At 43.2% G+C, this 13,655-nt stretch overlaps 1 protein-coding gene and 1 long non-coding RNA gene across 2 annotated transcripts in view; one reads left to right on the top strand and one right to left on the bottom strand.

Annotated features, from left to right (window-relative positions):
• Window positions 1-1,786: 1,786 nt before the first annotated feature.
• Window positions 1,787-12,344, bottom strand: LOC116973211. Its single transcript, XR_004412021.1, has 3 exons — window positions 12,244-12,344; window positions 9,305-9,309; window positions 1,787-1,798 (listed from the first exon to the last, which is right to left on the bottom strand). It is a non-coding gene; the product is annotated as an uncharacterized LOC116973211 (long non-coding RNA).
• Window positions 4,972-13,655, top strand: part of ufl1 (UFM1 specific ligase 1) — a 54,918-nt gene continuing 46,234 nt past the window's right edge. Inside the window, exons 1-3 of the mRNA XM_033021059.1 lie at window positions 4,972-5,535; window positions 11,851-11,996; window positions 12,126-12,154. Coding sequence (XP_032876950.1) covers window positions 5,459-5,535; window positions 11,851-11,996; window positions 12,126-12,154 — 252 coding nt within the window. The 5' untranslated portion in view covers window positions 4,972-5,458. The remainder of the gene's footprint in view (window positions 5,536-11,850; window positions 11,997-12,125; window positions 12,155-13,655) is intronic.

Genomic DNA, 13,655 nt, shown 5'->3' with positions numbered 1-13,655 from the left:
CCTAAGCTAGAGGGAAAAGTTGGGCAGGAATTTTATTCCTTGCAGTGTAGGAGGCAGAGGAGTGATCTTATAGAAGTGTACAAAATCATGAGGTCAGTAGATAGGGGAAATGCACAGAATAGTTTACCCAGGGCATTGGAAACAACAATGAGAGGACATTAGTATAAGGCAAGAGCAGCAAAATATATTAGGAATCTGAGGCATAATTTTTTATTCAGGGCGGTAGGTATAAGGAGCAGGCTGCCAGAGGAGGTAGTTGAAGCAGGTGCTATTACAGTATTTAAGAGACACTTGGACACGTACATGGATAAGGAAGGTTTTGAGGGATATGGAGCAAACGCAGGCAAATGGGACTAGCTTAAATGGGATAATTTTGTCAGCATGCACATATTGGGCATAAGGGTCTGTTTCCTTGCTGCTTCACTCTATAACTATAATTATATTCTAATCGTTTGCAATCTCAGACAACCTTCAGAAGTTAATGTGTTATTAGCCTAACAAGTAATATTAATGTTTTGTGGTATTTACTAACATCTGGATAGAATACATGTTCCATTATTTTAATAATGGCTAATGGTTAGGATGTATGTAGAAGATATTCCATGAAATGAAAGAATTATACGAAGTGTATGCAGCGCGATATGATATGGATAGCTGTCGAAAATGGATGACAGTGCAATGGTGTTCTAAAAGAAAACTAAGTACAGTAATACATCAGCGATTGGAGGGTGGCTAATGTTATCCCACTTTTTAAGAAAGGCGGGAGAGAGAAAACAAGGAATTATAGACCAGTTAGCCTGACATCGGTGGAGGAAAGATGCTGGAGTCAATTATAAAAGATGAAATAGCCGAACATTTGGATAGCAGTAATAGGATCGGTCCGAGTCAGCATGGGTTTACGAAGGGGAAATCATGCTTGACTAATCTTCTGGAATTTTTTGAAGATGTAACTAGGAAAATGGACAAGGGAGAGCCAGTGGATGTAGTGTACCTGGACTTTCAGAAAGCATTTGATAAGGTCCCACATATGAGATTAGTGGGCAAAATTAGGGCACATGATATTGGGGGTAGAGTGCTGACATGGATAGAGAAGTGGTTGGCAGACAGGGAACAAAGAGTAGGGATTAACGGGTCCCATTCAGAATGGCAGGCAGTGACTAGTGGGGTACCGCAAGGCTCGGTGCTGGGACCGCAGCTATTTACAACATGCATCAATGATTTGGATGAAGAGATTCAAAGTAACATTAGCAAATTTGCAGATGACACAAAGCTGGGTGGCAGTGTGAACTGTGAGGAGGATGCTATGCGAATGCAGGGTAACTTGGACAGGTTGGAGGAGTGGGCAGATGCATGGTAGATGAAGTTTAATGCGGATAAATGTGAGATTATCCACTTTGGTAGCAAAAACAGGAAGGCAGATTACTATCTAAATGGCGTCAAGTTGGGAAAGGGGGAAGTACAACGGGATCTGGGGGTTCTTGTTCATCAGTCTATGAAAATAAGCATGCAGGTACAGCAGGCAGTGAAGAAGGTGAATGGCATGTTGGCCTTTATAACAAGAGGAATCCAATATAGGAGCAAAGAGGTCCTTCTGCAGTTGTACAGAGCCCTAGTGAGACCACACCTGGAGTGTTGTGTGCAGTTTTGGTCCCCTAATTTGAGGAAGGACATTCTTGCTATTGAGGGAGTGCAGCGTAGGTTTACAAGGTTAATTCCTGGGATGGCGGGACTGTCATATGCTGAGAGAATGGAGCAGCTGGGCTTGTACACTCTGGAGTTTAGAAGGATGAGAGGAGATCTCATTGAAACATATAAGATTGTTAAGGGTCTGGACACGCTAGAGGCAGGAAACACGTTCCCGATGTTGGGGGAGTCCAGAACCAGGGGCCACAGTTTAAGAATAAAGAGTAAGCCATTTAGAACAGAGAGGAGGAAACTTTTTCACAGAGAGTGGTGAGTGTGGAATTCTCTGCCTCAGCGGGCGGTGGAGGCAGGTTTTCTGGATGCTTTCAAGAGAGAGCTAGATAGGGCTCTTAAAAATAGTGGAGTCAGGGGATGTGGGGAGAAGGCAGGAACGGGGTACTGATTGGGGATGATCAAATAATGATCACATTGAATGGCTCGAAGGGCCCAATGGCCTACTCCTGCACCTATTCTCTATTGTTTATTGGAAGGGTCCAATATTTCTCACGTTTTTTAATTAAACTTTCTTAGGTTTTTATTCTTAGTTTTGTGGGTGATCGCTCATTTCTAACATTGAAAAATCACTTAATGCACAGATATGGACATAACCCTTATGTAACCGAGAGACTGTTTGTTTCTCAATTGGTTTATGTTGATATACCATTCAGAATGCACGATACTAATCAGGGAAACAATCTAGTTGCTTAAGCATTAAACAGTTAACAAGACCCCATTCCATCAGAGGTTTTCTCCTTGTCCAGGAGAATAACCATATTTGGGAAAGCACACGAAGGTTACAGTATTACATAATGGTAATGTTATGAGATATTCTGTTAAAATCTATCTCATTATTATGCTCATTTTTATAAAGGACAGATAAAATATCTAGCTCCCTTTCTTAACTCAACTTAGACACTGTGAAGCGTAGGAAGGAATCAGTTTTGACCCAAAGTAGATTCTGAGCTGGTTTTGCTTGTGGGTGGGGTTAGGTTTAAGTCCCAGAGTGTTTATGACTGTAAACGACTCAGTTTACCTCCTGCTGGACTGTAGGGAAATTGAGGTGGGAGTGTGGGAATGTCCTTGGTGAGGCAATGAGGGGGATCTAATGCAAATTTCTAAGTGGGGCTCAGAGAAGCCATCCCATATACCCTGGCTTCTCATGGAAAATGTGTTGGAACAATTGAAGGCGTCTTTATTCTTCTATAAGGATCAGACTAGTGGAAACGTAACAATGCATGTCTGCTTAGCTTCCACCTTAAATGGTATCAGATTCCTATTAACACAAGGGACAGTTTACACATCTTTTTTTAATTTTATTTAAGACGTGTGTTTAATTTCCTTTGTTATTTTGTAGAGCTGAAAACATCTAATCAACGTGAATACAAGTGCAATATTATGCAGAAAGCAGAACTCCATCATCCTGGGATGGCAGGACTTTCATATGAAGAAAGACTGGATAGACTCGGCTTGTACTCGCTAGAATTTAGAAGATTGAGGGGGATCTTATAGAAACTTACAAAATTCTTAAGGGGTTGGACAGGCTAGATGCAGGAAGATTGTTCCCGATGTTGGGGAAGTCCAGAACACGGGGTCACAGTTTAAGGATAAGGGGGAAGTCTTTTAGGACCGAGATGAGAAAAACATTTTTCACACACGAGTGGTGAATCTGTGGAATTCTCTGCCACAGAAGGTAGTTGAGGTCAGTTCCTTGGCTATATTTAAGAGGGAGTTAGATGTGGCCCTTGTGGCTAAAGGTATCAGGGGGTATGGAGAGAAGGCAGGTACAAGCTACTGAGTTGGATGATCAGCCATGATCATATTGAATGGCGGTGCTGGCTCGAAGGGCTTAATGGCCTACTCCTGCACCTATTTTCTATGTTTCTATCCTTAGTACATCTGAAGAAGGGTCCTGACCTGAAATGTCACCTATCTATGTTCTCTGGAGATAATGCCTGGCACATTGCATTAATAGAACACTGTGTGTAATTTTTTCCATCATGCTGATGGGAGTTATTTGCAGGCCTCTGAGCAGTAGCCAGGATATTGGGGTACAAATTACATCGTGATACAATCGGCATGTAAAAAAGGTAATGTTACAGTGGTCATGGGGGATTTCAATATGCAGGTAGACTGGGAATTTCAGGTTGGTACTGGACCCCAAGAGAGGGAATTTGTAGAGTGCCTAGGAGATGGTTTCCTTAGAGCGGTTGTCGTGGAGCCCACCAGAGAAAAGACAATTCTGGATTTAGTGTTGTGTAATGAACCAAATTTGATTAGGGAGCTTAAGGTAAAGGAACCACGAGGAGGTAGTGACCATCATACAATTCATAAAACTCTGAGCTTGGATGTGCATGTATTTGAGTGTGTGTGTGTCTTTTCATATGTGATTCACATCTCCTCAAAAACCCGACACGGTAACGGTGAAATTTTTACATATTCTGGTAGAGATCCTGTAGGATCTTTGGTCAGTAGATGCAGCTCACGCTTCGGTCGAGGCTTTCCAGGCGAGTGACCAAAACCTCTGGCGACTCATGGAAACCTTGGGTGGGGCGCAAGGTCACCAGAAGTTTCCGTTCAGGTTTCCTAAGTGGGACAGGGCATAAGTAGACTGGCTATTACTGAGGAGAAGATGCATGAGAAGCTGATAGTGGATAGATCACCTGGACTGGATGGACTGCACCCGAGGGTTCTGAAAGAGGTGGCTTCAGTGATTGTGGAGGTAGTTCGATGCGGTGCATTTTCAGGTACTTGTTGTGACTACAGCATTGAGAGATCATGCAGTTGTAAATCGCAACTTTATACACATCTCACCCCTCTCCTCTTGTTTTAACCTATCAATATAATTTTACGCCTCCTTCTCCTTCATTTCCTTATGCATCTTCCCTTTGTATGCATCTTTCATCGAATGCATCTTCCTGTGTGAGATGCGCTGGCAAAGCCACCAATTAATGACTAACTTAAAAAGAAAAGTGGCGAGCGGCTGCCTTTCCGACCACTGCGATAATCCTGAGACTGAACGTGCAGAGGAGGAGATCCAGGTTTTCTGTCCAACCTCGATAAGATACATACGCATGTCCACAAAAAAATATCTACTTGGTTTTAAGTATATTGCACCTTAAATTTTCCAAAATAAAGGACACCATGGTGGGCCGAAAGTCTAATTCTGTTCCTATAACTATGAATACATGACAAAGTACACTTGAGCGAATTTCGCAACACCAAACGATTTTCCCCAAGGGGGAGTTAGTTGGTTTGTGTGCACTGCCTGCCCGTAGCCGCCAGTGTTGACGTGTGGCTTGCAGAGTCAGGGAGAGCGAGCTCCGAGCTGATTGTGGCCGGTCGCAAAGCGCCCATTTGCGAAGAGCAGCCGTCCCTGGGCCGCTGCAGCCCGGAGCGCGAGTCACTGTCCCTGGGCCGCCGCAGCCCGGAGCGCGAGTCACTGTCCCTGGGCCGCCGCAACCCGGAGCGCGAGTCACTGTCCCTGGGCCGCCGCAACCCGGAGCGCGAGTCACTGTCCCTGGGCCGCTGCAGCCCGGAGCGCGAGTCACTGTCCCTGGGCCGCCGGAGCGCGAGTCACTGTCCCTGGGCCGCCGCAACCCGGAGCGCGAGTCACTGTCCCTGGGCCGCCGCAACCCGGAGCGCGAGTCACTGTCCCTGGGCCGCCGCAACCCGGAGCGCGAGTCACTGTCCCTGGGCCGCCGCAACCCGGAGCGCGAGCTGCCGCCACCACCACCATCACCAGCAGCAGGAGCAGCAGACTGAAGGGCGGCTCGCCATGGCTGCAGACTGGGCTGAAATCCGGCGTCTGGCAGCCGACTTCCAGAGAGCGCAGTTCACTAGCACCGTGCAGAGGTAGGTAGGAAGAGAATGGAAAGGATAAGAAAGGAAGCGAGAGAAGGGGGGGTCGGGTCACAGTACGAGCCTTTGCAGCCACTCTCCTGCCTGGCACCAACTGCTTTGCAGGTCAGGCCCGGATAGATCCCCCCCTTTCGCCAGCCAGGATAACTTTTGATGACTACTCACTGGTGATCTTGAGGCAGCCGTGCATCCTGCACTAAAGGCCGCACTGCCTCCAGGTTGTGTGACTACTGAAACAGTTTAGCTCAATCCTTCCATCAAACCCGTTTTCTTATTTAGCAGTAGTGAACTTCAGACGGACTAGTTCTCTAATCGCTGTCATTTTAAGGCTGCGCGACTTCATTAACCGCCAAGAAACAAACTAAACATAACTGCATCGCTGAAAATCAATATTATCACTGTTGACGAAAGGCATTGTTATAAAATTGCCAGTTTTAATAAAAACATGTTTGTGAAGCGATCGAATTATTTTAGAATGGTCATTGCCTCCATATGTTTGGGAAATGCAAAGTTCTTGTGCATAGATAAGACATTGCCTTTTATATAAAAACTGTAATGTCTTACTTTTCCTACCGAATCAGAATATATTCTATAAAAATATGCCCAAGCTATCCTGCATGGTAACATTAAGTTGTTGTTTAGATTGTGTCCTGAAGTTACCTAAAATGCATCTGGGAAAATTAAATCCAGTAACTGTCCAATGTTTTGTCCAAATATTCTCCCAATCTTATTAGCACGTGCTTTAGTTTAGTTATACTTTAGTTATGAAATATTTAAGTTTCAATTTTTTAAAATCATGCGAATACTGCTACCACTGGGACAAGATCACCACAAAGGATTCGTAACTCGAACTGACGTGTATTTCATTCCAATTTGTTGACAAACAAACCTGGATAGTAAACCCAGGAAAAGAATCCGTTATAAAACAGTAAATGGATTTGAAGAAAGAGAAGACCATGTACAACCGTAACATCAGAACACAGTGCATTGGCATTTAAAGACTTAATTATAGAAATTAAATGGTCAGTGTTGATTAGAAGTGAGATTAACATTTGATTAGTTTATTCGTTTTTGGATCAGTAAGGATATAAGGGGGTCATGGGGAGAAGGCATGAGAATAGGGTTGAGAGGGAAAGATAGATCAGCCACGATTGAATGGCGGAGTAGACTTGAAATACTAGGGAACCGAGGATCTAGTGGGAGGGAGGAACTGAAGGGAATCCACATCAGTCAGGAAATGGTGTTAGATAAACTGTTGGGACTGAAGGCAGATAAATCCCCAGGGCCTGATGGTCTGCATCCCAGGGTACTCGAGGTGGCCCTAGAAATTGTAGATGCATTGATGATCGTTTTCCAATGTTCTCTCGATTCTGGATCAGTTCCTGTGAACTGGAGGGTAGCCAATGTAACCCCACTTCTTAAGAAAGGAGGGAGAGAGAAAACGGGGAATTATACACCAGTTAGCCTTACATCGGTAGTGGGGAAGATGCTTGAGTCGATTGTCAAAGTCAGCATGGATTTATGAAGGGGAAATCATGCTTGACTGATCTTTTGGAGGTTTTTGAGGATGTAACAAGTAGAATGGATAAGGGAGAGCAAGTGGATATGGTGTATCTGGACTTTCAAAAAGCCTTTGGCAAGGTCCCAAACAAGAGATGTGCAAAATTAGAGCACATGGTATTGGGAGTAGGGTATTGACATGGATAGAGAACTGATTGACAGACAGAAAGCAAAGAGTAAGAATTAACAGGTCAATAGACAATAGGTGCAGGAGTAGGCCATTCGGCCCTTTGAGCCATTCAATCTGATCATGACTGATTATCCACAATCAGTACCCCGTTTCCCATATCCCTTGACTATGCTATATTTCAGAGCTCTATCTAACTCTTTCTTGAAAGCATCCAGAGAACCGGCCTCCACCGCACTCTGAGGCAGAGAATTCCACAGACTTACAACTCTCTGTGTGGTAAAAGTATTTCCTCATCTCCGTTCTAAATGGCTTACGCCTTTTTCTTAAACTGTGGCCCATGCTTCTGGACTCCCCCAACATCGGGATCATCAGTCTGAAGAAGGGTTTCGGCCCGAAACGTTGCCTATTTCCTTCACTTCATAGATGCTGCTGCACCCGCTGAGTTTCTGCAGCATTTTTGTGTACCTTCGAATTTCCAGCATCTGCAGTTCCTTATTAAACACTCGGGAACGTGTTTCCTGCCTCTAGCGTGTCCACGCCTTTAATAATCTTTCATGTTTCAATAAGATTCCCTCTCATCCTTCTAAATTCCAGAGTATACAAGCCCAGCCGCTCCATTCTATCAACATATCAATAGCAAGAATGTCCTTCCTCAAACTTGGAGACCAAAACTGCACACAATACTCCAGGTGTGGTCTCACTAGAGCACTGTACAACTGCAGAAGGATCTCTTTGCTCCTCTACTCAACTCCTCTTGTAATGAACGGCAACATGCCATTCGCTTTCTTCACTGCCTGCTGTACCTGCATGCTTACTTTCAGTGACTGATGAACAAGGACTCCCAGATCCCATTGTACTTCCCCTTTTCCCAACTTGACACCATTTAGATAATAATCTGCCTTTCCTGTTTTTCACATTTTTCCACATTAAACTGCATCTGCCCACTCACCCACCTATCCAAGACACCCTGCGTCCTTCCTCATAACATCCTCCTCACAGTTCACACTGCCACTCAGCTTTGTGTCATCTTCAAATTTGCAAAAAATACTTTTAATCCCTTCATCTAAATCATTAATGTATATTGTAAATACCTGCGGTCCCAGCACTGAGCCTTGCGGTACCCCACTAGTCACTGCCTGCCATTCTGAAAGGGACCCGTTAATCCCTACTCCTTGTTTCATGTCTGCCAACCATTTTTCAATCCATGTCAGCACTCTACCCCCAATACCATGTGCCCTAATTTTGTCCACTAATCTCCTATGTGGGACCTTATCAAATGCTTTCTGAAAGTCCAGGTACACTACATCCTCTGGCTCTCCCTTGTCCATTTTCCCAGTTACATCCTCAAAAAAATTCCAGAAGATTAGTCAAGCATGATTTCACTTCATAAATCCATGCTTACTCGGACCGATCCTGCTACTGCTATCCAAATGTGCCGCTATTTCATCTTTTATAATTTACTCCAGTATCTTCCCCACCACCGATGACAGGCTAACTGGTCTATAATTCCCTGTTTTCTCTTCCACCTTTCTTAAAAAGTGGGGTAACATTAGCTACCCTCCAATCCACAGGAACTGATCCTGAATCTATAAAATATTGGAAAAGGATCACCAATGCATCCACGATTTCTAGTGCCACTTTTTTAAATACCCTGGGATGCAGACCTTCAGTCCCATCAGTCTACCCAACACCATTTCCTGCCTAATGTGGATTTCCTTCAGTTCCTCCGTCACCCCAGATCCTCTGCCCACTAGTACATCAGGGAAATTGTTTGTGTACTCCTTAGTGAAGACGGATCCAAAGTACCTGTTCAACTCGTCTGCCATTTTCTTGTTCCCCATAATAAATTCACCTGTTTCAGTCTTCAAGGGTCCAATTTTGGTCTTAACTAATTTTTTCCTCTTCACATACCTAAAGAAGCTTTTACTATCCTCCTTTATATTCTAGGCTAGCTTACCTTCGTACCTCATCTTTTCTCCCCATTTTGCATTTTTAGTTATCTTCTGTTGCTCTTTAAAAGTTTCCCAATCCTCTGGCTTCCCGCTCATCTTTGCTATGTTATACGTCTTGAACTGATCCTGCACCTTATGTATTATTCCCGGAAATACCTGCCATTGTTGTTCCACTGTCAAACCTGCTAGGGTATCTTTCCAGTCAACTTTGGCCAGCTCCTCCCTCATGGCTCCATAGTTCCCTTTGTTCAACTGTAATACTGACACCTCCGATTTACCCTTCTCCCTCTCAAATTTTAGATTAAAACTTATCATATTATGGTTACTGCCTCCTAATGGCTCCTTTACCTCGAGTTCACATCAAATCCGGTTCATTACACAACACTAAATCCAAAATTGCCGTCTCCCTGGTAGGCTCCAGTACTAAAGACTAAAAGACTTCCCCTTTATCCTTAAACTGTGACCCCTTGTTCTGGACTTCCCCAACATCGGGAACAATCTTCCTGCATCTCGCCTGTCTTTGTGAAGTTTGTGTATTTTCCACTTTTGTTTTGCCTGGATGATCTACCTGGTTGTCAGGTCAATTGGCTGTTGCACAGTGCCCGCCATAATGTTTGGGACAAAGACCCATCATTTATTTATTTATTTGCCTCTGTACTCCACAATTTGAGATTTGTAATAGAAAAAAAAAATCACATGTGGTTAAAGTGCACATTGTCAGATTTTAATGAAGGGTATTTTTAAAATCCATTTTGGTTTCACAATGTAGAAATTACAGTTTATACATAGTCCCCCCCATTTCAGGGCACCATAATGTTTTGGACACAGCAATGTGATGTAAATGAAAGTAGTTATGTTTAGTATATTGTTACATATCCTTTGCAAGCAATGACTGCTTGAAGTCAGTTGCTGGGTGTCTTATCTGGTGATGCTCTGCCAGGCCTGTTTTGCAGCCATCTTTAGTTTATGCTTGTTTTGGGGGCTAGTTCTCTTCAGCATATAAAAGGGATGCTCAATAGGGTTCAGATCGGGTGATTGACTTGGCCATTCATGAATTGACCTTTTTTTTTTGCTTTGAAAACCTCCGTTGTTGCTTTAGTAGTATGTTTGGGATCATGGTCTTGCTGTAGAATGAACTGACGGCCAATGAGTTTTGACGCATTTGTTTGAACTTGAACAGTTAGGATGTGTCTATACGCTTCAGAATTCATTATGCTACTACCATCAGCAGTTGAATTATCAATGAAGTTAAGTGAGCCTGCACCTTCAGCAGCCATACATGCCAAGGCCATAACACCCCCACCACTGTGTTTCACAGATTAGGTGGTATGCTTTGGATCTTGGGCAGTTCCTTCTCTCCTCCACACTTTGCTCTTACCATCACTCTGATATAAGTTAATCTTCGTCTCATCTGTCCACAAGACCTTTTTCCAAAACTGTGATTGCTATTTTAAGTACTTCTTGGCAAACTGTAAACAGGCCATCCTATTTTTGCAGCGAACCAGTGGTTTGCATTGTGCAGTGTAGCCTCTATATTTCTGTTCATGAAGTCTTCTGTGGACAGTGGTCATTGACAAATCCACACCTGACTCCCGAAGAGTGTTTCCGATCTGTCGGACAGGTGTTAGGGGATTTTTCTTTATTATAGAGAGAATTCTTCTGTCATCAGCTGTGAAGGTCTTCCTTGGCCTGCCAGTCACTTTGCGATTAGTAAGCTCTATCTTCTTAATGATGTTCAAACAGTTGATTTTGGTAAGCCTAAGGTTTGGCTGACGTGTCTAACAGTTTTATTCTTGTTTCTTAGTCTCATAATGGCTTCTTTGACTTTCATTGGCACAACTTTGGTCCTCATGTTGATAAACAGCAATAAAAGTTTCCACAGGTGATGGAAAGACTGGGGGAAAGACTAATGCCCCTGTCCCACTTAGGAAACCTGAACGGAAACCTCTGGAGACTTTGCGCCCCACCCAAGGTTTCTGTGCGGTTCCCGGAGGTTGCAGGTGGTTGCCGGAGGTTGCAGGTAGTGGAAGCAGGTAGGGAGGCTGACAAAAACCTCCGGGAACCGCACAAAAACCTTGGGTTGGGCACAAAGTCTCCAGAGGTTTCCGTTCGGGTTTCCTAAGTGGGACAGGGGTATTAGGTGCTGCGAGCTCTCTTATACCTGCATTAAAGAGGCAATTAAACACACCTGAGCAATTACAATCACCTGTGAAGCCATGTGTCCCAAACATTATGGTGCCCTGAAATGGGGAGGACTATGTATAATCACTGCTGTAATATCTACATGGTGAAACCAAAAATGTATAAAAATACCCTTTAACAAAACGTCATGTAGAGCACTGTATATTATCCCAGTAATAGGTGGGTGGAATGAGAATCAAGGGGATATGTTGAGCAAGTGAGAGGAAACACATTACTGGAAAATATTTGGGGGGAGTGGGATTGCTCTGAGAACACTAATGACTCTGAGCAGAATGGCCTCCAATGTCATGAAGAATATGATAAAATAAATATATGATATAAACTGCAGTGATGTAAATATTTATTTGAAAATTAGATGCTTTCTCAGAGTGGTACTTTCCATTGTTAATGTCTGCATACAAAAAAGAAATGAAAGGCATGGATTACACTTTTAAACTCATATATAATATAATTTCATTTATGTAGGTTGTCTGATCGAAACTGCGTTGAAATTGTTGCTAAACTAATAGCAGACAAACAATTGGATGTGATATATACATTGGATGGTAAAGAGTATATCACCCCAGCTCAAATTGCCAAAGAGATACGAGATGAGCTGTACGTTCATGGAGGTGAGTTTGCAAATTGCATACAATGAGATAACAGATTTGATTAAACCAGAATATTTGTTTTCTGAAGAAAACAAATAATAATTATACAAATTTTAATTTATCCATTTAAATATTTATTTTAATTTTCAGGCAGGATAAATATTGTGGATCTGCAGCATGTGAGTAATATTTTAAATCCTGTTGATTATATTTTAATTGTACACATTGAATATCTAGTTTTAATTTGCATTGAGGTACAGACATACACTGTCCTTTGAACGTTGAATTGTTAGCAGAAGTTGAAACAGTAAAGGTTTCTATCTGGTAGGTGCCTATATGACTACAGATTAGGATACGATTATAAAATCTGGAACATAATCACTGACTAGCTTCCCTTAAAATTCCCGTCCAATCAACAAATCAGTCTCCTCTCGTCCAATCAGCCGCTGTCTCCAAGGGCATTGTGTCCAATCACATAATGCGCTGGTTACTCGGCGACCAATCAGACGCAGGCTCCGAAGGGCGTTGCGACCAATACAGCCAACACCGAGAGAGACAGAGAGAGAGAGAGAGAGAGAGATACACAATAAGCTGTATTACAAATACACAATAAACAAGTGATGCATTCTTGTACTTTTACATAGGTATGACGGCACATTAAAAAACATTTCAGCAAAATGGCACCACGTAAAAATACTGATTTCCTCAGCAAAATACTGATTTACTAGAATACTGAAATACTCTGTCAAAACTTGGCAGCTCTGTATCTAGCCTGTCCAACCCCTCAAGAATTTTATGATTCTACTAGACTAACTGGTCCCCCAACGCAATATTGGATCTGCGCTCACTCCGGAGACAGCCGCCCCCCACAAGTAAAATTATGAAATTTATGGAGGCAATCAATCGTTCCCACGTTTGGGGGGGGGGGGGGGGGGGGGGGGCAGGGGAGAGAGCGGGTGGTTGGGGGGGTGGAAGTCAAGAGTGTTTTATTGTCATATGTTACCGCATAACCTTTTTGGCGAAAATATAAAGACACACACTTATACACACACACACACATATAAAATTAGATTTTTAAAGTTATAGAGGTAAGATATCCTCTCATCCTTCCAAATTCCAGTTTAAGAATAAGTGGTAGGCCATTTATAACGGAGATGAGGAAAAACTTTTTCACCCAGAGCTTTGTGAATCTGTGGAATTTTCATGCCTCAGAATGCAGTGGAGGCCAATTCTCTGGATGCTTTCAAAGGAGAGTTGGATAGAGCTCTTAAAGATAGCGGAGTCAAGGGATATGGGGAGAAGGTAGGAACGGGGTACTAATTGTGGATGATCAGCCTTGATCACAGTGAATGGTGGTGCTGGCTCGAAGGGCCGAATGGCTTACTCCTGCACCTATTGTCTATTGTCTATTGTCGGTGAATATAAGTCCAGTCGATCCATTCTTTCATCATATGTCAGTCCCGCCATCCCGGGAATTAACCTGGTGAACCTACGCTGCACTCCCTCAATAGCAATAATGTCCTTCCTCAAATTAGGAGACCAAAACTGCAAACAATGCTCCAGGTGAACTGTACAACTGCAGTAGGATATCCTTGCTCTTATACTCAAATCCTTTCGCTATGAAAAATTGTACTAAATCTACCTGTACTAAATATATTCCAGCAGATTTTGGTCACCCCG

Source organism: Amblyraja radiata, chromosome 5 (assembly GCF_010909765.2).
Source record: "Amblyraja radiata isolate CabotCenter1 chromosome 5, sAmbRad1.1.pri, whole genome shotgun sequence".
Classification (NCBI taxonomy): domain Eukaryota; kingdom Metazoa; phylum Chordata; class Chondrichthyes; order Rajiformes; family Rajidae; genus Amblyraja; species Amblyraja radiata.
This window is presented reverse-complemented; position numbering and strand designations above follow the sequence as displayed.